Below are 24,490 nucleotides of genomic sequence, written 5' to 3'. Positions count from 1 at the left end.
TGCGATCACTGATTGGTGTACATTTAGATCTAAAAGTCTATTCTACTTTGGACGTGTCAAAAAGCGTCACGCTTTTCGACAGCCAATCATCTTTCACTTTTATGAACAAGCTGTAAATCGATTGGCTATCGTCCTGTGTGCAAAAGCCCTATGTGTCTGTTTTTTTTTTTTTTAAATTGGCAAGCCTGTATCGTTCATTAACCTGGTACTCAATTTAGTAGCTGTCATTCATCCTTGTTACTACTCTATCACGTCATATCGCATGGTTGTTCGGCGTGCTTTTAACCTAAGCCCAATGACAGATGTGTGAAATGTCAGCTATGCGTTGTTTTGCGGAAAACAAATGGATTCAGAAACGAAGCCGTACGGATCTCTGCCACCATTAGTCGAAGGCAAAGTTCACGGTAATTTGAGACTCGTTATTGATGAAGTCCTTTGGCTGAGAAGTCCTGGAGATGTCACGGTAGTGGCTTCCTGGTGGGGCGAACACGACAGTGCTCAATTCAGGTGATTGTAATGTTTGTGCTTTGGAGCTACTTTTTTCTATGATGAATCAGACGACAAAGATGAATGACAACGAATAATCTGTCTTGATTAAATGTATTTAAAAATATTATTGTTTTTTATGCAATGCACACTAAATATTTTGTTTTTTTTTAGGCCAGTAGATAGCATTACAAATACAACAAGAACAGATGAGGATACAACTAAAATATATGCTATAAAAACTAATACGACGCTTTTTGAGGATTATCTGAAAAACTGTGGAACTGTAGAATTAGTGATTATTGCAGAAAAGAGTCGCGAGATTATTGGTACAGCACATGTAGGAGACTTGTCTAAGATATTTACATTTAAATATTATACTCAGTTGGTTCCAATATTAAGTAACAATGGTGATAGAATAGGGAAAATACGTGTTTCTTTGCAATTAACATATTTAACAAAGTTTTCAAATATGCAATTGAAAACATGCAAATATAATAAAAAACAAGAGAAAAGTGATGTTTTAGCATCAGTTGTTGATAATTTGCAATATAATGAAGAAATACCACTGACATTCTACAAGAATGCTGATGTTAAAAAAAAAGACTTTACACATTCTACAAACAATGATACATGTGATGTGTATAGATCTGTTCTCAAGGCTAAACGACTAGATTTTCAAGAATCAAAAAAGAAATTAAATGAAATGGTAACAGACAAATTAGTTGCTCAGATTGTTGCTAGAGCACAGCGACTTAGAGGAGCAATATTAAAGGAGACTTATAATGATGATTCTTTAGCTCTTAGCGATAATTCAATGAGCAATGATTTATGTCCTTATGCTTCAGCAGAAAACGAAGCAAAGCTTTACGAATATATTTTGGGGACTGAAATGACTTCCTCAGAGGAGAAAAAAGCTTTAAATACATTGAGATCAACATCTCCCACTCCAAGTTTGATAGATCTGGCATCTGAAACAATTACAGCTAATAAAAAAGATAGTATAAGCATTAAAAAGAAAGAAAATTCCCTTGTAAAATCAAACAGTCCTGTAGAAGATACAGTCTATGAAGAAACAATTGAGGACAAGATGAAAGGTTGGTAAAGTTTATAAAGATTTGTAAACAGAATAAATTAATCTTTGAATATAATAATACATAATTTTTTTTACATTTTAGGAACACATCCTCTGGATTATGTAGATAGTATAAGAATTTTCATTGAATCCTTTACACTGAGTCCTGCAGGATATAGACGTGCAAAGTCTACATGTTTGCAACGTATGTAAATTTTTCTTTTCTTGTTATTTAATATTTTATTTAAAAAAATAGATATTATATATACATAATACATATGTATATATCAATATATTTTTAATATTTTATACAAATATTTGATTTGAGTAATTTTCATGTTCTTTTTTCAAACATAGATGGTATACCATTGTCACTGACATATTTTATTCAGTATGATACAACATTTGGATCTGCGAGACAAACAAATATAAAATCTAATAAAGAAATTAAATTTGTAAGAACATGTGCTAAAAAACAAGTTGGTCAAGGTAAAGATTTACATTATTTTGGGGAAAATTATTTAAATACACAAGATATAATTAAGAACAATTTTTTATAAAAATTTAATAAAATAACATACAATTTTTACAGTTATTGACTTCAACTCTGAAGGTATTTATAGTATACAGAGACACATTATAAAGAAAAATTTTTCCTTGAAATTTAAAATTTTTGTTCGACATCTTAATCAAAAATTCCCAACTGAGTTAGGATTTGGTTCCATGAATATTAATGACATTACAAATACTGTAAACTTAAGCAGCACACAACGTGTAGTTATCATTAATAAAGGCATCAAAATAGGCGATTTAAAAGTCACGGTAGAATTAGGCTGTGACTTTACTTACTTTGGAAAAGAATTTGTTGGTGAGTATAATATATTTTTGGAATATATTAAGTAGACGTCTCGAATATTCGATAATGGAGTTATTTTATTAGATGCTGTAATGTCTGCAAAAGAAAATATCCCTGTCTTGGAGATGGAATCTTTAAACTCGAGTTCGAGTAACAAATACAAGAATGCAACGGGGACTCATTCTTCCAAACCTAGTAGTAAGGTCTCGTCCGTCTCTGCCAAACGAATTGAATGTTTAACTAGTAATAACAATAAGGATTTGATTGCTACAAGAGATATAGCAGAGCACCGAGAACGAAGCTCAGATAATAAAAAAATTGATACAAGTAACCCAGAAAATGGTACTAAAGATAAGGTAACTTTAAATGACATAATTAAAGCGAATGAGTGCTTTAACGCTGCTTGGCTGTTCGCGTTAAATGAACAAAATGTTATTAAGTAGGAAATAACAATAGACAGTAAGATAATCACAGTAATTCTCACTCAACATTGACAGTTGTGCATAGTACGGTTGTGACTAAATAATATACATTATGACAGTTGTTCATATTTAATAGTTATGTTTTAAGTAAATATGTATCACAGATCTTATTATATACTATACATTTGAATTTGATTTTAGGTTTTACTTCATGGTTTGATATATGTAGCCGAGGGTAAAAATTTACCAGAATCTAATACTTATTTGATATGTAGAGCGTTTTGGCGAGAGGACAAAGCAACGAGTCAAATCTGTAGTAATACGAAAAATCCATTTTATCATTTCTTTCAAGTACATATTTTTTCTCTTATGTCTAATAAAATGATTTTAAGTATAAGCACAAAAGTGAGTTTTACATTAAAAACATTGTTGCAGTTGGTACCATTAATTCACGGTATAGAATTATTGGAGAGAATCAGAGATAATTATATAATCATAGAAGTATACAGTCGACAAAACAGCGAGACAGATAATCTGTTGGGAATAGCAAAACTACCTGTGCATCAATTATACATTGCGTATAGGGATCCACTTGTTTTACCTCACTTATTATTGTCAAAGGTAATTATAATTTATCTTACTTTCATCAGATTTAATTTTTTCGAAATTAATTATATAAAATTAATATGTTTTAAGTATCCTGTAATAAGTGTAGACGGTTGGGTCAATATTAATAATCCAGTAAGTGGAGAATCTTGCGGAGAATTGCTTGCACTGGTCGCACTTGGTACTGCGGAGCAAATTGCATTACTAGAAGTGTCAAGAGGTCTAAGAAATACTAGTGTCATACCACGAACAGTTTATCACTGTCATGTTCTTGACAATACAAACAATGCAACGAACGCTTATCAAGAGAATTTACCGTCTAATGTTCCTGAGGTGTTAAATCTCAGTTCACGGAAAGTTACACGCGATAATCATTTCGCTTATCACGTTTATAATACAACCGATCGAGATTCAACTTGCGCCGATTACAAGAGTCAAGAAAGTCAAACGGATATCTCGAGCCTTCAAGATGCAAAATCGGAGAAACCAGTGGAGGAAATTGAACTTCCAGAACAATTGGCTTTACATGCCTTAGTCGACCGTTTAACGAATGCGTTACACATTAATAAGATCAGCACTGACCAGTCGGCGCAAACAGAGATGAATCAAGCGGATGAAGGAGAAATGAATGAAAAAGAATTACGTTTAAATACGTTAAATAGTAATAGTCTCACTGACAATAGCGATAATAGTTGCAGTCCAAGAAATGATTTTCAATTACCTACGGAAATGTATAGAAGTGTTGGTGTCGGTGCAGAGTACGACGAAGAATTAGATCGACAACGAAATAACGCTTACGATAATCTTTCAATTTCATCCGCGACGAAAAAAAATGTGGAAAAAGAAGAATTAAATACCGATTGCGATGACTCTTTCTTCCGAGCTGTCGTAGAAATTGAATGTGCTCTACATTTGCCGAAGATAAAAGGACCAAATGAATTTGTGGAACCGAGTACATATGTGACCTTTCAAGATTTAACTCATAAACTCGATTCTAATAGCCAATTGAATTCGTACATGATAACGAATGTTTTTCCGCACAACTGTAATCCACAATGGAATTGGAAATGTGATGCAAAACTGCCGATGGATCTTTTAAATGTATGTAACTTTACATCCATTGTATATTTCTTATTATATGTAACTTTACATTTAATATATTTTATTTATAATAATAATTTATATATTAATCCTATTTTAGAATCAAAAAAGATTAATCCTCAAAGTATGGTATTTGATCGATCCAGATACGTCGACAGAAATAAATTTAGAAAAGGACATTGTGATTGGTTTTTCCGCTGTCGATCTCTCGGTTCTGATAGCTGGATTTCCCACAGTGTCTGGATGGTTTCACATTATGGATTTTACTGGAAAATGCAATGGACAAATTAAAGTAAATTTTTGTGATAATTTTGAACAAGAGATATATATCTTTAATTAAAATATTTAATTAAAAATCTTATGCAATTAATTTAATTTCAGATAACTGTAACACCTTTAGATAATTTATCTTTGGAAAAATTTGCACCAACTGACGCCGTTAATCCGAAATGCAGTAATTTATCGCAGACAAATTGGCTGCATCTGTACAACACGCCTTGCAGGGATATAACAGAATCTAATAGTACGCATCGAATGTTATCATATGCAAGCCACGATAAAGACAGATATGCACAAAGTAATCGTAAGTCGAATGAATTTGTAGCAGAAATGGGTCATGGTTTGGAAGATGTGTCTATGTCTTTTCTGTCATTGTCTTTAAAGTGAGTATAATATCGAGATTATTCTCTTAATTATTGTTAATGATATCAGAATTATCTTCTTAATTTATGTTATTGTATGTTTCACTATTTTTCATATAAATTTAATTATATTAATAATTGATATATATGTTACAGGCAAAAGTTGACCGAACTAGACGAGATCACAAAACGTTTGCAGACACGTTTAAGTGATGTCACAAACACAGCTTTCGAAGATGATTTTGATAACGATTTCGACATGATCGAACCAAATAGCGACAATGAAAATACCGATGACAAAAACGGCGAAATTACACCGCAAATTACAAGTTACGAAAATTCTGCAAATAACACGTCACAAATGCCGAAACAGAATAATATACAGAGCGATCGAAATCTCGTGAATGACGAAGGACAGACTTCCGCTATAAGTAGTAATTATAATTCACATTTCGAGTCGGGTTCTGATCAAGTTAGAGCTATAAATTCGGATGCGACTGATACTGGGTATTGCACCGGTTCCAATACGCGCTTCGCACAACATCCCGGCTACTATCACAATCAGTATCAAAATCGATACGGTTCGACTCGTAATTATCTATCAAGCAGCAGCACAGAATATCCGGCACGAGGTACTAAAACGCATATAAATCATCTTCTCGATAAGCTTTCCTTGGACTTGCCGCCCAGACCGCCTTCGGCCATACCAATAAAAAAAGATATTCTCGAATTATTCGCAAGTTTACGAGAACACAGGAATAATCCACAGGACAAGGACAAGAATAATCGTGGTATCGATACTTGCTCAGTTCCTACTCAAACTGATGACTTGAGCGAACCGGATGCTTATTTTCATCCAACGAATATAGTCGACGGTGAAAGTTTTTCCAAATCATCTCAAATATCGGAATCGCAACCTCGTAATAGAATATCGACGGTAATACGCGAAGAATTAGTTGCGGAAGAAAATAATGACAATTCGAATTGTGATGAATTAACGACATATCTAATCACTTCTAATGTACGTCATATGGATTTGGACAGTATATTCAATCCGCTGCTCTATCAACATTTGTTGCCAGATCTACAAGTTACGGCTGCTGTATCGCCGGAAGGAGAAGCAGAACAGCTGGATAATCAATACGCGAGAAGTTTTGGTATGGCAATGATGCGCGATAGTAGACTCGATCATTCGACGGAGAACAAAACGACTATATCTCGAAACGACGTACCAACGAAAAGTCGAACAAGTATATTAGACTCTGAAGAGAACACGGGAGAATTTTCTACTTTGACAGATTCGGATGTATCGGGAAATGTCGACAGTAGTATCGACGTAACTGTTATTTATAAATCCAACAATAACGATCTAATGTCGGATAATAGTACAGAATCGACAATTGATAGTACATCATTTGCTAAATCATCAACACAGCAAACCGATACCAAAATGGAGAATTACTGCTCCACTGAATTATCTGTTCCCGGAGTATCGAGACAAGCACCTGAAGGTGGCAATCCCGTGGAAGAAGCTAAGATAGTTTCGGTAATGATAAATCGACAAAACGATATTCAGGATGTGTCAGGAGATAGCTAAATACTTTTGGATACTTGTGTAAGACTTGTAATTAGACTAGAAAATAGAAAAAAAAATTTGTATGTACATGTGTGTGTACAGAATGAACTAATAACAATCAACAATATCTTCAAACCTATATGTGCCAGTAGAAAAGAAAAATTTATCGAACGAAAATTGCATTGTACAGAATGAAACTACTGTATGGTGATGATAAATTTTTTTATGGCTGAAATTACTTATGGAGATTTAAAGGTACTATTTTTTTAAATAAAATCACATATATGATTTTTTTTCATAAATATGTCCACAGTCGTTTTAATTAGTTTGCATAAAAGTATGAAAGAATTATTAGAAAATCATAGTATATTTTATAATTTATTTTGACGAAATATGAAATATTTTATATAGTATTCACACTCTGCGATTAAAATGTTTACTAAATTTTTCATAGAATAATGAAGAAAACTGATTTTATCTTTTATAAGTACAACATTGCAACATGCAATTACTTGTTAATTTTTTTTAATGAGTTTTTTTTTACAAGAATAAGATTTAGCTTTTTAATAGAACGTCGAATTTTTGTAAGCCATCATTTTTATAAAAAAATTTGAGCCTTCTATAAAAAAAGACTAACTTTACAATGAGTCTGCAATATATATAAAAAAATATATATCTACAAATAAATAAATAAATATGTGTAATATATATAATAAATATATATGATAAATATATTAATATATATATATCATTATATATATATATATATATTTTTTATTTATATATATATATATATATATATATATTTATTTATATGCATTTATTTATTTTATAGGTGTATATCTTATGATATAATATAATTGCACACATTCATTATTATGCCATGTAAATTCTGAAATGAATGCATATTAATATTAGTAATAATATTATGGAATACTTACATGGATTTTGCCATTAAAACTCCTTCTTCTATACTAGATAAGATATTTCTGCTTAAAAACATAACGTTTAATGTGGACATGTTAATTAAAATATGCTTAAGATTTCTGATCCTTCACTGGTATTATTAAATTGAATTGTGATGTTAAAAGAAAAAAATTATATGAATTTTCTTCTTGCAAAATAAGTTAATTTATTTTGTATGTCATCACTAGGGCGTTTGCACACAATAATATAGATTTCCAAAATATATTGAAGATTGTCCTCTTTCTCTCGGTTTATAGATTAATAAATTATTCTAAATTTTGATTATTCATCATAAATTCTATTTTTGCTTGTTACTTAAGATAAAGATTATATGAGTACTTACATAATAAAAAATAGAATTTTCAGTATATTTTACCAATCGTCAAACGTGAGTAGTGATGATGACATATGAAAAAATTATTATATTTTGTAAGAAATGTTATATATTTTTTCACTTTTGACATTATAATTTAATATATGCAAAAATGCAATGAGGAAACAGGAGCCTTAAATTAGCTGGTAATTAATAAATACTGGTGCTCGAATTAACTTATGATATATTTAATATTATATATTTTCTTTTTCCTGAAGAAGGTATCATCCAAACTAACTCAGAATTTATCTTATTGACTGATGACTGTGTATACGTAATGATAATATCAAGTAAATATTGACACTGGATTATTCAGAATATTTAAACTATTATTTGAATTATATTTACTATACATATATGCGCATATTTTTATATAATCTTTGTGTGTATATAGCGCCTATAAAATTAGACATACATAAGTTTATGAAAATGTATAAATATTGATTAATAATGAAATAAATTCAATCTATAAAAAAAATTTTCTTTGACACATATAATAATAATGACAGAATAAGAGTGGATGAAGATTTAAACTCAAAATATGTTATAATTTCATTTTCTTTAATCCTTTAAATAAGCAGAAAGATATGTTTCTGTTCTTGTCCACTGTTTGATTAAAGCAGGATGCATCAGCCATATCTTTGCATCAGTGCCTTCATGAATGTGAATACCCGAGCAGTCTCTTATTTTCTACAATTACATAATCATGTATAATTATATAAACATTATTGGAACTTACATTAATAATGCTGAAATCTTACACGGAATAATTCAAGTTCTCTTTTCTTAAATTTTACTTGTTCTTGAAATTCTCGTGTCATACACATTCTGCATAAGAAGATCTTATTATTCAAATGCCAATAATCTCCTATTGGCTTTTTACCACAGATCTTGCAAGTATCTGTGTTTCGACTACAACACTTGAGATCGACCCCGAGTTGCATTTTAACTCTACCACCAAAACTATGTTGAAATGTAATACCTTTTATCTCTTTACTGACGTACATACCAGGCCTAAATCAAAATTAGCGTTGTTTTGTGAAAACTTTTGTGAAAACAATATATGAAAGTTCTTTACCCTGGATTTTTGTTAACATGGAAAAATTTTCTTTCACTGGTAGATCCAAATGGAAATTTATGTGATTTGACATGTTTAGGAAAGGAAGGCACATTGTATTCGCATGGTGATGGATAATCTTCCACATAAGCAATAGATTTGCCGAATCGAGCTAAGCCATTATATCCCTTTTTGCTGATGCTATGAGAACATGGCTAGTAAAAAAGAGATTAAAAATAAATATAACTAATGTAATTTAATATGAAAATAATAACATTTGATATGTATATATATATATATATATATATATATATATATGAAAAAGTTTGTACCTTAGTTTTAATGGAGTTAAACGATTCCAAGACATTGTAGGAGCCAGGTCCTACATTAGGATTATCTTCTAAGATGTAATATTTCATAAAGGGACTCGCTCCCTTGTTGGAGGTATCGCGTGACTGTCCGGAACCGAAACATATTCTTTGCTTCTCCGGTTTCCGTATTACATACTCGAAATCTGTATTGACAGAAAATAATTGCATCTGGTCTTGAAAGGTGTATATATATATGTTGTCAATATAATTCCACGTTATTATAAATGTATATAAAAATATCACTGGGTTTTTTTACTTGATTTTGTCAATCTTTTCAGTACTTGTGTAACATGTTACTCTCTATGGTAACCTTAATATTGATCTAACCTAATTACCAATTACATGATCAAAATTATTACATCTGATGTAAATACATACATACGTTACTTATTAAAATAAGAATTTTGTATATTTATAAGGAGTGTATACGCAAATGTATCGAAAGATACATATTTTCTTATGATATAACGGAATTTATGTTCGCACACACCTTCCATGGAGCAATTTATTTCGAGGCCTGTTTATTTGTAGATTTTAATATATACGAGAAAGATAAATTCTCGATTATATATTTGTCCGAAAAAATTTCAAAGCTCAATATATGTATATATATATATTGCAGACATTTATCTTTTCATCCAAAAGCCGATTCATAATTTGGCGCCTGAATCGGCCGCGCATGCGCACGTGTGATTACGCGCGCGGCGCACAACGGACTTGTGCTCAATGTCGTGACTCGAGAAATTGAAAATAATTTGTACCGAGAGGACGCATGGCCGATTTAATTCTTAAATGCACGAGATAACTCATTCCTGGACGTGTACAGGTGAAAATTGAAGGCGCGACTAACGCGAGACGGAAGACAAAATAAGGGCGAGCGGTCCGCACAGGAAGCGACGACGACGCTGTCGCTTGAGCAACATAGTGCCGTCAGTCGCCGCAGGTCGATGGTGTTGTCCGTACCGACGGTCCGTCCGTAGCCGTGCTCGCGCTCGCGATGCGTCCACCGATGTGTGTTTCTGCACATGGCCGTGCCGCCCGACGGGCCTTCACACTGCTCCGCGGCTTTTGGCGACCTGACACCGGTAAACGCATGCTTTTCACGTCGGATTTCGCACGCCGTGAACGGGAAACGTGGGCTAATACGCGGGAGAGCGATTTTCGCGCCGATTAAAACGTCCGATCGACGAAAAACGGCAATTCCACGACGCGTTGCATCGTCTCGGTGTTGGCGCCACGACGTTGTATCGTATCCACGACGTCAAACTACGTTCTCTTTTTATAATCATGCGATATATCCCGCTTCTCCTTCGCGTTTTTCGCTAAAAAAACGAAATTTATTCGAAGTGATAAGATACGCCGCATAATCGTCGCGCGATATTCAAGGACAAACAATTCGAGGTCTATGGGGTTTCCTTCTCCAACTTGATAACGCGATATTTACGAGAGGATTTTCTCGTCGCTCTTTGCACGGAAATTCTCGCGATTTAGTCGGTTTCGATCGACCTGCTTCTGTAACAAAATATCTTGTACAAAAAATTATCTCTTTTTGGTTAAACTATACATTAGTGTAATAAATAACCATTTTTCTAATCTAAATATATATTATATTTTTTTATAAAATATATATGAGTTTTTTTCTTTGAAACATCTCTATTCATATTTGTTTAATATATATATTTCTTTTCCTTAGGATTGTGTCCACTATTTCTAGAAGAATTATATTATACTTTGTATCTTCACAATGACTACATCGTCAGAAGATGTCTTGATGCAAGTGAGTCAAGTACGTTATAAAAAAGGAGATGGCACTTTGTATGTGATGAACGAACGAATAGCATGGATGCTCGATAACAGAGATACTGTATCTGTCAGCCATAAATATGCTGATATAAAATGTAAGATTTTAAGTAATCGTATAGCTACAGTGAATTAGTATATCTTAATAAAATTTCTGTATGACTAAAAGATATTTGACTCTTTCTTGCAGCGCAAAAAATATCACCAGAGGGAAAATCAAAGATACAATTACAGGTAGTATTACACGATGGTACATCATCTACATTTCACTTTGTAAATAAAAATGGACAAGAAGCACAAATTAAAGACCGTGACGATGTAAAGGAGTTGCTACAACAACTACTACCAAAATTTAAGAGAAAAGTTAATAAAGAGCTAGAAGAAAAGAACAGGTAAAATTTCTTTAATTTTTCTCTATTATTTGAATAGAATAGCGTGAATAGCTTATTAACTCTAAATATCTTTTTTAGAACCCTCCAAGAACATCCTGTGTTGCTCCAATTGTATCGTGATCTAGTTATCACACAAGTTATAACATCTGAGGAATTTTGGTCTCAACATGCCGCAGAGTATACACAAGCCAAAAAGATTCAACGTCAAGAGATAGGAGTTAATAGTGCTTTTCTAGTAAGTGCTTTTCTTCTATTCTAAGATTTTTTTATTTTTTTAATATACGAATTATCAAAGGTACTTACAAAGGACTGATTAAATTTTTCAGGCAGATATTAAACCACAAACTGATGGCTGCAATGGATTAAAATACAATTTAACCGTCGATATAATAGAATGTATATTTAAGACTTACCCAGCCGTTAAGAGGAAACATCAGGAAAATGTGCCTCACAAAATGTCAGAGTCTGATTTCTGGACAAAGTTCTTTCAGTCACATTATTTTCACAGAGATCGTATCAATGCTGGGACCAAGGATCTTTTTACCGAATGTGCCAAAATAGATGATCAAGAACTTAAGAAGGAACTTCAATCCGGGATAAACGATCCTTTGGTAGATATCACTTCCTTTGAGGATCAAACGCTGGATGAAAACTATGGGAGCGGATGTAATAAGTCTGACAAAACATCGGGAAATATCGTTCATCAAAGTATGATCAAGAGGTTCAATCAACATAGTATAATGGTTATGAAAGCCAGCACTGCCAAACAACAATCGACGCAAACCAATCAACCGCAGTTAAATGGATCTACACCGTCTGCGAGTAAAGTTACGAATAACGAACTGGACGCTGGACCAAAGACTAAAAAAGTACAGTACAATCTATTCTACTTTTGTAATTATAATTGGCGCTTAAACAAATTAAGGATGTTTCATCTAACGCGTTAATAAAAATATCTTCTTACAGCGTAAAATACAAGAAAAGATAACTTACGATGATCTCGACACGAGCTGTGACATAAATACAAATAAGGGAACACCATTAAATCTATCGCATGTAGATCGATATTTACATGGACCTATACCAGGATATGGAAATACAGAACCAACTTCAGATGAATTACTTGTTACATTAAGCCAGTTGAAAAAGGAGGCTTCTGGATGGCTGTGCGGCAACACATTACCGCGACAGGCAGCAACATCCTTAGTTAGTCCGGCTGCAGCAGTATCGGCTTTAGGTGAATTAACACCTGGCGGATCTTTAATGAAAGGTTTCCGAGAAGAGAGTCTCGGACGTAAGTATATTTCATTAAATCTATAATATTTATTATTCATTTTTTCTGTGTATTCTTCAATCAATATAGATACAAATATACATTTGTAATTATTTAAATAAATGTTATGTAGAATTAATACCAAAGGATTTGGAGAAAGAATTGTGTAATGTATATGTATGCGCGTGCGAATTATTGAGGCACTTTTGGCGAAGTTTTCCTCCAACAACACCACAACTCGAGGAAAAAGCGATCAGAATGCACGAGTCTCTACGTAGATTTCATTCTGCTAAACTAAAGCCCTTTGAGGTAAGTGCATATTTATTTATTTCTCACTTATTGATTTCCATGGATCTCAATTTAAATATTGTATAAATTCCATTTCCAGGATCGTGTTCAAAGAGAATTCTCTGCAGTTAGTCAACACTTGACGAGCCATCTCAATCAACTGCTAACCGCTGCGTACGGAAAATTTGCAATGTGGCAACAGCGGAAGATGCAAATGAGGTAGCCGTCCGTTAAAATCTTTTAAAAACAGCAACGTAAATAAACTGAGCAATATTGATCACATATTGCATTTTGTAATGTTACCGTAATTAGATATTAATGTGGATGTATTTTACATAAAAAAAAAGGAAAAAACCAAAGCTATGCCAGGTCACATGCGTCCTGTGTTGCCACAAACTGTCTTTATTTATTATTATTATTTTTAAACGTATTTATAAATAATTTTTCAAACTGTCTTCGCAATATAATTATCCGAATTCAGTCACAAGATGATATATCAATCCGTAACTATGTATATTTTCATAATATGTAGTTTATAGCTTATTTATTTACTTCTAATGAAAAAAAAAACCTATACCACATATGTTTGAAAGAGCGTGTTCATATTTAAAAGCGCACGAATGTTCTAAAGATATCTCATTATGCTCAGAAGAAACATAAATCTTTATGCGAGAAAGATGTAGTTGCATATAATCATATAATGTCTATAATATGCGACTATTTTGATTTAACAAGAGTTTTTTGAATGAGACGGATGACTGCAAGTATTGTACGATATCAAAATAACTGTGATATCGCCACTGTACAGTCAAGCTTGTGAATATATTTTTTTGCCTCGATAATACGTTCATAATTAATTAATACTCTTGACTGTTTCATTTACATCTATAAAACAATAATTTATACGAGTCTATTTATTCTTTGATTTTTACATCACTTTTTGTAACAAGCCAAAGTTGAAATAATTGTTGCAGTTTTGCAGCAATTAAAGTTGATCATGTAAATTCGAATCTCACGTCTCTCGAAGATTGTTGCAAAGAGTTTCCAAGTTCTATCATTTATTTCTATACGGACAGTGGCATTGGTATACTTTGTATGATATCTGCGACATACTCAACTAAGTGTCTTAATTGTTGAATCCTATTTTTTCTTTACACTACTGGGTAAGGCAATCAGCGGATTCTCATAAACTGCCTACTCAGTCTCTACTGTAGCAATAATTTGGCAGTTGTAAAAAATATAAACGCGATACCTATCTCTCAATCACAGAGTAATGATTGATTGTACTCGCGCGTTACGCTATTTAATTATTACTAGGCTAATAATATTATAAATATATTCTTACATTATGATTATAATAAATGTTATTATTGTGATTACGAATTTTTAATATTTAATATTTTTTTTTCAATATTTTTTTTTATCTCACCTTTTTCCATTCTTGCATATGTTTAGATATAATTTCTTTTTTCTTTCTCGTATGTATATATTTTTTTATTTAAAATAAAAATGCTTACTGTTTTAAATTTTAAATAAAACTTGGAACGTAGCGAAACAAATATGCAAAAGTAAGAGTCCATTTTAATAATCAACAGGTTGCTGATTTTGTACGTATACTTGCCATCTATTTCCTTCCTTTAAAAGCCATTCTCGCAGATTAAAAGACGAGTAGGTATTTTATAAAGAAATATTTCACAAAATATATATAACGACGATTTTTTTGTACACATTTATTCTCTAGTTAACATCGCAGACTAAACTGTTGTAATAAATTGATTGAATAAAAATTTGAAAAAACGCGGGTTTGTTTATCCATTCAAAAGTTCGGCGTGCGCGCGATTTACCCGAAGCAGACGGAAGATGGCACGGTCTATTGTTGACCGGGATCAAAATGGTGGTCAGTAATGGGCAGCAGTGCGGGACGACATTGTGCACGGCGCACGCGAATGTCGACGAGTGTCGGTTGTTGTCGGTATTATTCTAGATGATATATAAATGAGCCCATACGAGGATTTTGAGCGACGTCGCGACGCCGTGCCAAGCGGTGCCCGGAATGCGCTCTATTCACCGTGAACGCACAACGTACACGCTCGGATCATGTGAGCCGAGACCCGAGACCCGAGACTCGCCGTCCGGTGGTGCTGCTGGTGCTGCTGCTGGTGCCGCCCGCCTGGTATCGCCTGTCGTACTGTGCTCGTCTTGTAGCAGCTTGTGTAGCCATATTTACCGTATTGTTCGCCGAGACGTCGTCGTGTTTAGCAATCTGGTGAGCGTTGCATTGTTTCGTTGGCAGAAATATATTTTGCCGTATGGCTGCGCGCTCTTGAAAAGGATAGCGTCGCCGTTGTCATCATCATCATCATCATCATCATCATCATCATCATCATCATAGTCGTCATCATCGTCATCGTCGTCGTGTCGCGGGGGCCACCTCCGTGTCGAGTATGCGACGATCGTCCTCCGCTGTCCCGTCATCGTCGGATGTGCAGCATCCGCGCCGATTGTCATCGCCACCGATCGTCGTAGATGAACGCTGTGTCACGAGAGACATCACCGAGACGAGTAATCCCGGATTCTGTCAACGTCGCCGATCGATTGGCCGTCATTCACGTTCGAGCGCGCGATTCCGCGGTGTGTCCCGGAGACGCCTAATCAGCCGGCTACCGAGTGCGCATTTTTCCATTGTTATGTACGTCATTCTTGTACGTAAGCCGATGATACCTTTTATCGTTTTATAACGCGGTTGGTGTTTCTTATCTACGCGTGGTTACATCTGAAAATCATAATTAAAAGAATGCGCTGCGTTTATTGACAGAATTAATAAAGGCAAAAGAGACTGTCATAAGAAAGGTGTAGAGTTATCTATATTTTGTTTCTTTAATGTTTCTTTTAACTAAGTAATCTCATGGTCGTATTGTGTTGAATGTCTGTTGAAGCAACAGCATAATGTCTAAACAAATTGCAAAGAATGAATTTTTTAAAGAAATTGTAATTTCAATACTTTTAACGATGTGAATATTGAGTTTGTTTAGAATATTTATTATAAGATAATCATTTTTTGATTACAAGATAACAAATATATGATCTTGTTCTTTTTTCTTTTTAGATGGAGAGACTCTGTGCCGCTAATCTCAATTGTTGGGTGAAATTTTTATGACTGAATTTGTTGGAAATATTTTCAGTATAATTTCCCATAAAGTGAAAAGAGTGAAAAGAAATATATAAAAGTTGTGAGATAAAAAGTTATGTTATGAATATCTTGGAGTGCATGTTTTACATTGCAAATTGGGAGAATTTACTAAACGTGTACCAAGCGAGGCACTATTGTGCCAAGCTTGGGTAATGGATCCCATTGGTCCATGGTATACATCGTATAATCGTCTCACTGCGGGCGGCACCACCGGAACGTTTCAAACGGCAACACCAACTACAACTAGTGATTTTGTACCTCATCATTTAGCAACGGCTGTTACACAGGCAGTGCCATCAACAACGACGTCGCAATTACTTTTACAAGCGGCACATACAACAGCAACTCTGGCGGGTCAACCGTCCCCTTTTAACCCTGGGGGGTTTCTAACTCCACCCCCTGTGGGTTACGAAGTCTTTTCGCCGCTCTTCCCGCATCATCCCAATACTAAGCAAGCACATTATGTCACTCAACATAGACAAGCTCTTGCTCAAGCGCAAGCGGTATCGGTGACAAAACAAAACACAACGAGTGAATCCGATATCCCTACGTTGAGGGAGAATTATAGCTCGGCGCATCAAGCTACGTTTTTCGAGCAAGGAGCGTCGACTTCGCCTACGACATCGACTCTGGCCTGGACACCTCAGAACAATACGCAGCTCCCTAGTCCGTTTGGTATTTTACCGCACGAGAGTGTCGTTCCGTCATCCCCAGGTCCGCCTTCCACAAAATCTAGCAATACTAGCGGCTACGAAAATACCTTCAACGCACATTTTAGTACAATGCAGACTATAAACAATATCAATGCATCTCAATTAACTAGTCCATCTGCGTGCAGCGCGGACTTTAAAGTTGCCAGCTGCCCGACTGAAGACACGAAGAAATCGGTCAATGTGAGACCTCAGTCGCCTACCTCGACTACCGTAAAATCCATTCCTGTGCAGATTAGCGGTAGACAGACGTTTTTTCATCAAGTACCGACAAGTACTTTCAGTTCCGATACTTTGACGAACAATTATCCGAGTGCGGGAAATGGTAATCAGTCCGTTGCTGGAAATGGAAAGGTGCAGTCTTCAGGATTGCAACATCAGCAATCGTGTATCGTGTCGACGCCGAGCAATGCCTCGGGTAAGGAATATAGGATACCGCAACCGCCTTCAAGATCAACTGCGTCAACGACAATTTTTCTCAGCACTTCCGCGCGCTCAGGTTCCACGCAAGCGATTCAGCAAGATAAGCAGGGAACGCGCAATGGCAATTTTGCGTCCCCGCCTAACAAAGCGGCGACTGCCACTGCTCAACAGAATATCCAAACTAAAGCACAGACCAAGATTTATCCGGACTTGGGCAGCCACGGAGCTGAACATCGGAGAAACGAGCAACACGATAATAACCAATCATCACCGATAAGCTTCTCCATTATGGACAATCGCGGTTTGAATTACGCTCCGAATAATTCCACTAATTGTAACAACTCGAGTGGCAAGCTTACAAATAGCCAGAGGACGCCGTCTAACAGCAATCTACAATCGCATCCTCAGCAGCAGCAGCAGGCGTTTCACGTTTTAAATCAACAACAACAACAACAACAACAAACCACATCTTACAGACATTATCTAACGGGATCGGGAACGAACGATACGGAATATCATCATCCAGGCAGATCCAAGTCCGCGACCTCGACAGATTCTGCTTATTCCTCCAATACCTCAACGCAAAATGGACCCGATTGTAGCGTTGTTGTTCCACGACGACCAAGTCCCTTGCAGGCTCATTCGCAAGCCAGTCCCCTGGGTCATGTGCCAAGTCCCGCGTATCCCATGTACAACAGTCCGATGGCGACCATGTCATCGCCGTCGCCGTTGCAACAACATGCTGAGAACAATGGTAATCAGTGTACAAATACTGGACAGCCTTACAAAAGCGGAGTGCAACAACAAGTTACTCCACCATCACCTCTGGACGTCACTGTTCCTAGGCCGTCATCGCAAGGACAAGTCGCGTATTCCTCGGTGATTACACGAGCATTAGGTACTAGCACGGAGAACAATAAAACCGCTTATAATACAGAGAATAAAGCGACATACGATGGACAACAGCAAGACTTTTCACAGACGCAGAAGCAACAGGTCTGCTGGGAGAATGACAACCGCCAAACGACGAATGGCAACAGAAAGTTTTCCGTCTCTGTATATACCGGCGCGAACACGGGAGACATGAACGCGCAGAACTTGCCAGTTCAGCAGCAACAAGTGCAAAGGCTGGTGAACATGTCGGATAACAGACAACAACCGTATTTTGAACCCAATCAAGTGGCACTACAGGATTTGAGCAGTTGCAGGGGAGATCCAATGAGTATTGTAAAGAACTTGCAAACGCTACAACAAGGTCCCTGTCAGGTGTCCCAACAGCACGCGATTGTTACGGTCGGCACGACAGAACAACAAAAGCAAGTTGAGGAAAACAGACGAAAGGTCGATAATGCTAACAAAAAGAGAAAAAATTTGGAAAAGACTGTTGGTCACGGTACAGCACCGAACGAGCTTACGGGGACCACGACAATGACGGAATACCTCGGTAGGATACCTCCGCCAGCTCATCACAACGCAAATCAACAACAACAAAATGGCTATTTTGACTTTGAACGGTGGAATATTCCGCCTCCACACACCAAAATGTTTCCCGCTGCGTCTGGCGCCTTTGGTTCACAGTCTTCGTTACATCATTCAAGTAATTTTGCAAATACTCCAGCTCATCAGCATCAATCGTTGATGGTGTCGCATCATCATCCGCCACCACCTATCCCATATTTCCCGGCTTTCCATATCCCCGCGGGTCATCATCCGCATCATCCGCACGAGTTTCAGCCTTCGGTTGAAATTACGTCGATAGGGTTCGGTGCTGAGAATGTTGCGAATCAAAACGCCAATTACAATCAAGAGGTCAGAGACGACCAGCCTAAGGTAGTCGTTCCTAATATCGAAGAGGAACTCGGTTTTCTTCAACAAGATCAGCAATTGGTGCAAAATACGAGTCAAATGAATAAAGACTTCAAACGGCCCAGCAAAGATCCCAATACAGGTTTTATGACGAGTTATTTAAAGTTTCTCCAAGGTGAAAGGGATCCTTCTCCGCCACCTGCTATACGCGGCGGTAGAAAAGCGACGTGGAATAGGTCAAAGCCGTATATACCAGTCGAACCGAGTAAACCTGCGGAAGCTTCGACCAACGGTGAGACTGTTAAATCTCAAGAGAAGCCACTAGTTAAAGAGACACCAGTTAAGGAAACACCGGTGATAGACTACGCGAATGATCCTAGATATTTTCCATTACCGAAAGAAAGGAAAAAAGCAAATTTTGATTCGAGTGATGACGGATTTACTAGCGATGATGACTTTCTATTTCCCCCTAAGAAAACTGAAAAGAAAGTGCAGAATGCGAATAATACGAATAATATCGAAGTTGTTGCTGTAAAACCGGAAAGTAAAGGTAGAAAAGGTCGGCCTATTAAGCCTGGTGGACCTACAGATAGGAAGAGAAAAGCTGCTGCAGCAGCGGCAGCGGCGGCAGCAGCAGCAGCAGCAGCAGCAGCAACAGCAGCAGCAGATACGGAGAAAAAATCTTCGAAAAAAATTGAAGAAGGTAAATATATCTTTAGTATATAAATCTTTGTTTTTTTTTTTTTTTTTTTTTTATCCTTTTCATGGCTTTAAAAACGCATGTATATTTTGTACAGTAGATCCCTTATTACTCCCTCCGAGACGCGAGACGTCGAGAAGAAAGGCAAAGGAAAAGACATCAGCGAAACAATTTTTGGATCGGCAACAGGGTATTGATTATTTCGACAATGACGAAGAACAGGCTGATTCCGATTCTGATCCAGCGTGGACGCCTGCTGTAAAATTAGTCGGAGACGAGGATGAAAAGAGGAAAAAACGCTTGAGACCTGTCATTACTAAAAAGATTAGAAAAATCTTAGAGGAAGATGGGTATTCATCTGGAGAAGTTCTTGTCTCGAAAAAATCATCGAGAAAAAAACACGAGATGCCTTCAAAAAATTCCAATAATGTTGGCAAACTTTCTTGTAAGATTGACGAAAAATTAGTAGCGGCAGCAAGTGACGAGGATATTGATATTTCGCCATTTAAGGTATATTATACATTTAACGTTATTCTGTTACAATAATTTATCTCTTTCAGATCTGATACACAATATTTTTATAAGAATTATTTATTTTTGTTTTTTTTTTATATTGTTTTTCTTTATGTATAATAATTGATTTTTTATAAAACTTCTTATAAAACATACATATACATACACATCTAAAACTTTTCATATATATTTTTTTAATTTTATGTAAAATTAAATCAAACAAAAAATTCAAGAATCTGAATTATTATATTGATTATATTTTGCAGAAATAATTCAATTAATAATCTTATTAATTTCATATCTTACATGCAGCATTTAGGCAATGCAGAAGATGCGGTAAATCTCTTCAGTTTTATTTTGAATTAAAATTTATTAAAGAATAATGTGCTTTTTTTTAGAGACTAATAATTTGCCTCATATTTTTTTCAGTCTGGCGAGTTTGTTGTGATTAAGACAGATTTGGATGAAGAATATCCTCCTCTTTGGAGGATAGATGGTAAAACATTGCTTCAGAAATATGAGCCATTCAAATCCAATGGAAAAACTTTGTACAGAAACATATCTACGGTAAATTTATAATTAAGTGTTGTAAAGTATATTATACCACAAGTATGCGAATTAAATATTTTACAATATGAATTTTACAGTATTCTGCATGGGTTTCACAAAATCGTCACATATATCAACAAGTGCCGGTGAAATTCTGGCAGCAGGGCAAAATAGAAACAATTGTAGAATTCTTAAGGGACGAGATGATTGTTGATGATAGGTGAATACTTGTATATGAAAAATATTTCAAATCTTTCGAGTGTTTTATAGATTTTATATAACGTTTATTTCTTTCTGTGATTAGCGAGAATATCGATAAATCTATGAAAGATACTGAGAGATATCAAGATAATTTTGAAGTGTACATACAGACATTGATCTCGCAAGCTTTGGATTCCAATTTCCTTACTGAAATATTTCAGGAACAAGGTGAGACGAAATTAATAAATTGATATTTCATATTTTTATATTTAAATGTTATGATACTATAATAATTATATGTAGGCAAATGTCCCTTTGTTAGCAGGATAATGTGTTTTTTTTTTTTTATTGTTTAGATGATTATTTTCTGTCTAACGTTAAAACTGTCGATGAAGTAACGGAAGAGAGAAAACGTCGCCTTTTGGCTACGACTAAATGGAAACCGAATGTCGTGACAGCATTATCGACGTGGCCGTGTGTTAATGTGCTTAAAGATTTACCATCTTCAGAAATTAAAGGGAAATGTTGTGCAGGTTGTCAACAAACTAGAATCTATGCAAGAATTCTGCTTTATGGACAACCATACAACAGTACTACATTGGAAGGTTCGCCACCGGATCCAAGAGTACCTCATGAAAAAGTATGTTATGCACAAATGAAATGTAATAATACATAACAAAATCTGTATCAATTATTATTCACTCATATCTGTTTTTAGGACTTTTTGTTGTGTCGCATTTGTCAAAAGAAAATAGCCTTATACAATAAAGTCGCTCATCAAAAATATTTAATGTTTTTGGAATGTGCGAGAAGAGTGGCGGATAAAAAGATGGCTGATCCACACAAAGACACTACAATAATATTAAACGAATTATTAGCAGATGAAGCATGGTTGAATCAAGTAAGTATATTTTTTATTTACTGTTCAGCTATAAACATTACTTATTGTTGAACAAAAATAAATTTGCTTTTGTTTTTTTCTAGTTGTTTAAAGAAGTGAGAAACATTTGGGCTGAAATTGATAGCATGGAGCAACAAGTTAAAACGAAATCGAAAGCAATTTTGTCATCATCACTGAAACAAAATCATAAAACAGAGACAACAACTGTGACTGCTCCTTCTGTACTTACGTCTAAAGAGACTGCTAATACTTCTGATTCACAGGTGCCTATACAGAATACCGAACATAATCCCCAATCAGTATCTAGCGATGTGCAAATGCATAGTGAACCATCTTAGTGGTATTATGACAACTGTTTACATTTAATGCAAAATGCATCAAGACTGTTACAAGTTCAGTGATACATTTCTAATAACGCACGAACGTTTATCGCCAATATCGACACCAATAAAACACATGTTTTGCATGTGATACCAGTGAAGAATCTTATTTATAAAGATATATATCGTAAAAGACGAATTAAAAGTGTAATCGAGAGACTAGTGTAGTGATAAGCCATAGTACATATATGTATATCAGGTAAGCACAAAAGGAAAAAATTCATACATATGTAACATATTCACGTTTGATATAGAAGTCTAGCTTTAGCCCAAATTTGCCATTATAGCATAATTATAGCATAATAATGATAGCAAAAACTAATAACGAATTCGATTAAATGAACTAGTGCGGACTGATGCACATAAAAGTTATCCTACACAAATTTACATTGGCATAAGTAATTAAAGAAGTAAAATAATTAAAAACTATTGATTATTATTGTAATAATAATATTAATTTATATTATTCTAATTATCTTAATATTTTAATTACTTATGTTTATATTGTAAATTTATGTATAATAATATCTTTAATGTGCTCACTAGTGCAGTCCAATCGAATTTACTCTAATATTCATGTGAATATAGGCATTTAGTTTAGTCTTTATATCGTGATGATCTTATATAAGCTTCGATATATGATAAAATCCAAAACATATTGAAATATTATAATGGTCATAGATATGACGTGATATTATACGTCACTACTTTTTGAATAATATATTTGCATCATGTTTATCAAATTACGAAATTATAATTTTTGTATAATTGTAGAGAACTAAATTATTTTTTTGAGTATTTTACAGAAATATAAGTATGTGTTTTTCGCAAAACAATTTACAATAATTATATATTGTTTCAAATAATTTCACAATTTGTATTTGCTCTAAATTTTGTTTTACATGTGCATACATACAATTACATAAAACATGACAATTGCTGAAATATCATAAAACTATAGAGAAATAAATCAAATGCTTGTATTTAATATATTTCAAAACAAAGTTCTATAATATAGATGCAATTCCTAATATTTATGTTTAATGTTACTTTACATATTTCAGAAAACATGTTTAACAAACATTTCTTCCCATGGAATATAATAATGTAATGTAATGTATGCAAATTCTTCCATATTTGAGCATTATATGTATAAATGGTTTAAACATTGTGTTGTAAAGCGGTTTTTAAAAGAAAAGATTGTTATTATTCTAATGTTATTCTAATTCTTTTTTTTAGGGTGTTTGTATTTCACATTTTGCAATATTTATTACACATTGATTTTCTCCAGCATAATAATATTTATGGAAAATTGAAAGCAATATGACATACAAAGGAATGTTTTGTTAATTCTCTGTTTCTCATATCAAAATTATTTATTTGAAAATTTGAAAATGAATGTGATAAATGACGAGAATAATTATCAAAAATTAAAATACAACATTGAAATAATTTCTTTATGCTAATATACTAAATATATATTAAAATAATTTTTATTAACAAAAAACAAGTAAAATGCCTTTGCTTTAGAATTTTAGAAAATTATTTAAAATAACTTTTATGTTTTTATCAAAAGAATATTTCTATTTTCATGGAATATTTTCAAAAATCAAAACTTAATTTTATTTAAATTAGAGCAAAAAAAAAATATTTATATTTGGATTATATGTTATTTGTATTATATGTTAAGACAAATACTTTCCAATAGTTGATAAGTATCTTAAGATAGTGCGATAAGAATTTCGTTGTATATTAAATACACTTCAAGCGACATTTGTGCTTACTCCATAAAATTTATTATTATTATTATTATTATATTACAATGATTATTATT

At 34.2% G+C, this 24,490-nt stretch overlaps 4 protein-coding genes across 13 annotated transcripts; 3 read left to right on the top strand and 1 right to left on the bottom strand.

Moving 5' to 3' along the window:
- The first annotated feature begins 211 nt into the window (after positions 1 to 211).
- On the top strand, positions 212 to 8,504 carry LOC140669148 (uncharacterized). Of its 2 annotated transcripts, XR_012047306.1 has the most exons (13): positions 212 to 507; positions 661 to 1,583; positions 1,665 to 1,766; positions 1,919 to 2,050; positions 2,154 to 2,429; positions 2,502 to 2,773; positions 3,041 to 3,190; positions 3,275 to 3,460; positions 3,536 to 4,546; positions 4,647 to 4,838; positions 4,928 to 5,208; positions 5,344 to 7,018; positions 8,321 to 8,504. XR_012047306.1 is itself a non-coding variant. In XM_072898689.1 (12 exons), exons 1-12 carry the CDS (start codon positions 344 to 346, stop codon positions 6,782 to 6,784), a joined length of 5,130 nt encoding a protein of 1,709 aa, XP_072754790.1. In that variant the 5' UTR covers positions 212 to 343; the 3' UTR covers positions 6,785 to 7,411. The 2 variants fall into 2 exon arrangements, 1 of the variants encoding a protein (XP_072754790.1); XM_072898689.1 differs by lacking the exon at positions 8,321 to 8,504 and having other exon boundaries at positions 5,344 to 7,411.
- A 51-nt stretch (positions 8,505 to 8,555) lies between these two features.
- Positions 8,556 to 10,388, bottom strand: LOC140669152 (uncharacterized). 4 transcript variants are annotated; one of them, XM_072898699.1, is made up of 5 exons: positions 10,021 to 10,388; positions 9,492 to 9,673; positions 9,181 to 9,374; positions 8,864 to 9,116; positions 8,556 to 8,792 (listed from the first exon to the last, which is right to left on the bottom strand). In XM_072898699.1, the coding sequence occupies exons 1-5, from the start codon at positions 10,025 to 10,027 to the stop codon at positions 8,664 to 8,666; spliced, it is 765 nt and encodes a 254-aa protein (XP_072754800.1). In that variant the 5' UTR covers positions 10,028 to 10,388; the 3' UTR covers positions 8,556 to 8,663. The 4 variants fall into 4 exon arrangements, with proteins under 4 accessions (XP_072754800.1, XP_072754802.1, XP_072754801.1 ...); XM_072898701.1 differs by lacking the exon at positions 10,021 to 10,388 and adding an exon at positions 9,787 to 9,883; XM_072898700.1 differs by lacking the exon at positions 10,021 to 10,388 and having other exon boundaries at positions 8,864 to 9,065; positions 9,492 to 9,893.
- Positions 10,254 to 14,666, top strand: Tfb1 (transcription factor B1). 2 transcript variants are annotated; one of them, XM_072898696.1, is made up of 8 exons: positions 10,254 to 10,356; positions 11,224 to 11,428; positions 11,521 to 11,722; positions 11,801 to 11,957; positions 12,049 to 12,591; positions 12,689 to 13,016; positions 13,129 to 13,304; positions 13,384 to 14,666. In XM_072898696.1, exons 2-8 carry the CDS (start codon positions 11,275 to 11,277, stop codon positions 13,504 to 13,506), a joined length of 1,683 nt encoding a protein of 560 aa, XP_072754797.1. In that variant the 5' UTR covers positions 10,254 to 10,356; positions 11,224 to 11,274; the 3' UTR covers positions 13,507 to 14,666. The 2 variants fall into 2 exon arrangements, with proteins under 2 accessions (XP_072754797.1, XP_072754796.1); XM_072898695.1 differs by lacking the exon at positions 10,254 to 10,356 and adding an exon at positions 10,474 to 10,615.
- Positions 14,667 to 15,139: 473 nt separating this feature from the next.
- LOC140669149 (uncharacterized) lies at positions 15,140 to 22,855 on the top strand. 5 transcript variants are annotated; one of them, XM_072898692.1, is made up of 10 exons: positions 15,140 to 15,549; positions 16,390 to 20,115; positions 20,210 to 20,622; positions 20,938 to 20,961; positions 21,055 to 21,192; positions 21,273 to 21,394; positions 21,479 to 21,603; positions 21,732 to 22,015; positions 22,094 to 22,276; positions 22,360 to 22,855. In XM_072898692.1, exons 2-10 carry the CDS (start codon positions 16,626 to 16,628, stop codon positions 22,612 to 22,614), a joined length of 5,034 nt encoding a protein of 1,677 aa, XP_072754793.1. In that variant the 5' UTR covers positions 15,140 to 15,549; positions 16,390 to 16,625; the 3' UTR covers positions 22,615 to 22,855. The 5 variants fall into 5 exon arrangements, with proteins under 5 accessions (XP_072754793.1, XP_072754792.1, XP_072754794.1 ...); XM_072898691.1 differs by having other exon boundaries at positions 15,140 to 15,972; XM_072898693.1 differs by having other exon boundaries at positions 15,140 to 15,985; positions 20,213 to 20,622.
- The last annotated feature ends 1,635 nt before the right edge of the window (positions 22,856 to 24,490 follow it).

Source organism: Anoplolepis gracilipes, chromosome 9 (assembly GCF_047496725.1).
Source record: "Anoplolepis gracilipes chromosome 9, ASM4749672v1, whole genome shotgun sequence".
Lineage (NCBI taxonomy): Eukaryota > Metazoa > Arthropoda > Insecta > Hymenoptera > Formicidae > Anoplolepis > Anoplolepis gracilipes.
The sequence above is the reverse complement of the archived record's forward strand: the minus strand, read 5'-3'. Positions and strand labels throughout refer to the sequence as shown.

Coding starts and splice junctions, on each gene's coding strand:
- LOC140669149 (XM_072898692.1), top strand. CDS start 16,626: ATGGATCCCATTGGTCCATGGTATACATCGTATAATCGTCTCACTGCG. Junction 20,962..21,054: donor TAGGCAATGCAGAAGATGCG/GTAAATCTCTTC, acceptor TATTTTTTTCAG/TCTGGCGAGTTTGTTGTGAT. Junction 22,016..22,093: donor CAAGAGTACCTCATGAAAAA/GTATGTTATGCA, acceptor ATCTGTTTTTAG/GACTTTTTGTTGTGTCGCAT.
- LOC140669148 (XM_072898689.1), top strand. CDS start 344: ATGGATTCAGAAACGAAGCCGTACGGATCTCTGCCACCATTAGTCGAA. Junction 2,051..2,153: donor TAAAAAACAAGTTGGTCAAG/GTAAAGATTTAC, acceptor CAATTTTTACAG/TTATTGACTTCAACTCTGAA. Junction 3,461..3,535: donor CTCACTTATTATTGTCAAAG/GTAATTATAATT, acceptor ATATGTTTTAAG/TATCCTGTAATAAGTGTAGA.
- LOC140669152 (XM_072898698.1), bottom strand. CDS start 9,698: ATGCAATTATTTTCTGTCAATACAGATTTCGAGTATGTAATACGGAAA. Junction 9,117..9,180: donor CATGTTAACAAAAATCCAGG/GTAAAGAACTTT, acceptor ATTTTGATTTAG/GCCTGGTATGTACGTCAGTA. Junction 8,793..8,863: donor GAGAACTTGAATTATTCCGT/GTAAGATTTCAG, acceptor ATGTAATTGTAG/AAAATAAGAGACTGCTCGGG.
- Tfb1 (XM_072898696.1), top strand. CDS start 11,275: ATGACTACATCGTCAGAAGATGTCTTGATGCAAGTGAGTCAAGTACGT. Junction 11,429..11,520: donor TAAATATGCTGATATAAAAT/GTAAGATTTTAA, acceptor TCTTTCTTGCAG/CGCAAAAAATATCACCAGAG. Junction 12,592..12,688: donor CTGGACCAAAGACTAAAAAA/GTACAGTACAAT, acceptor ATCTTCTTACAG/CGTAAAATACAAGAAAAGAT.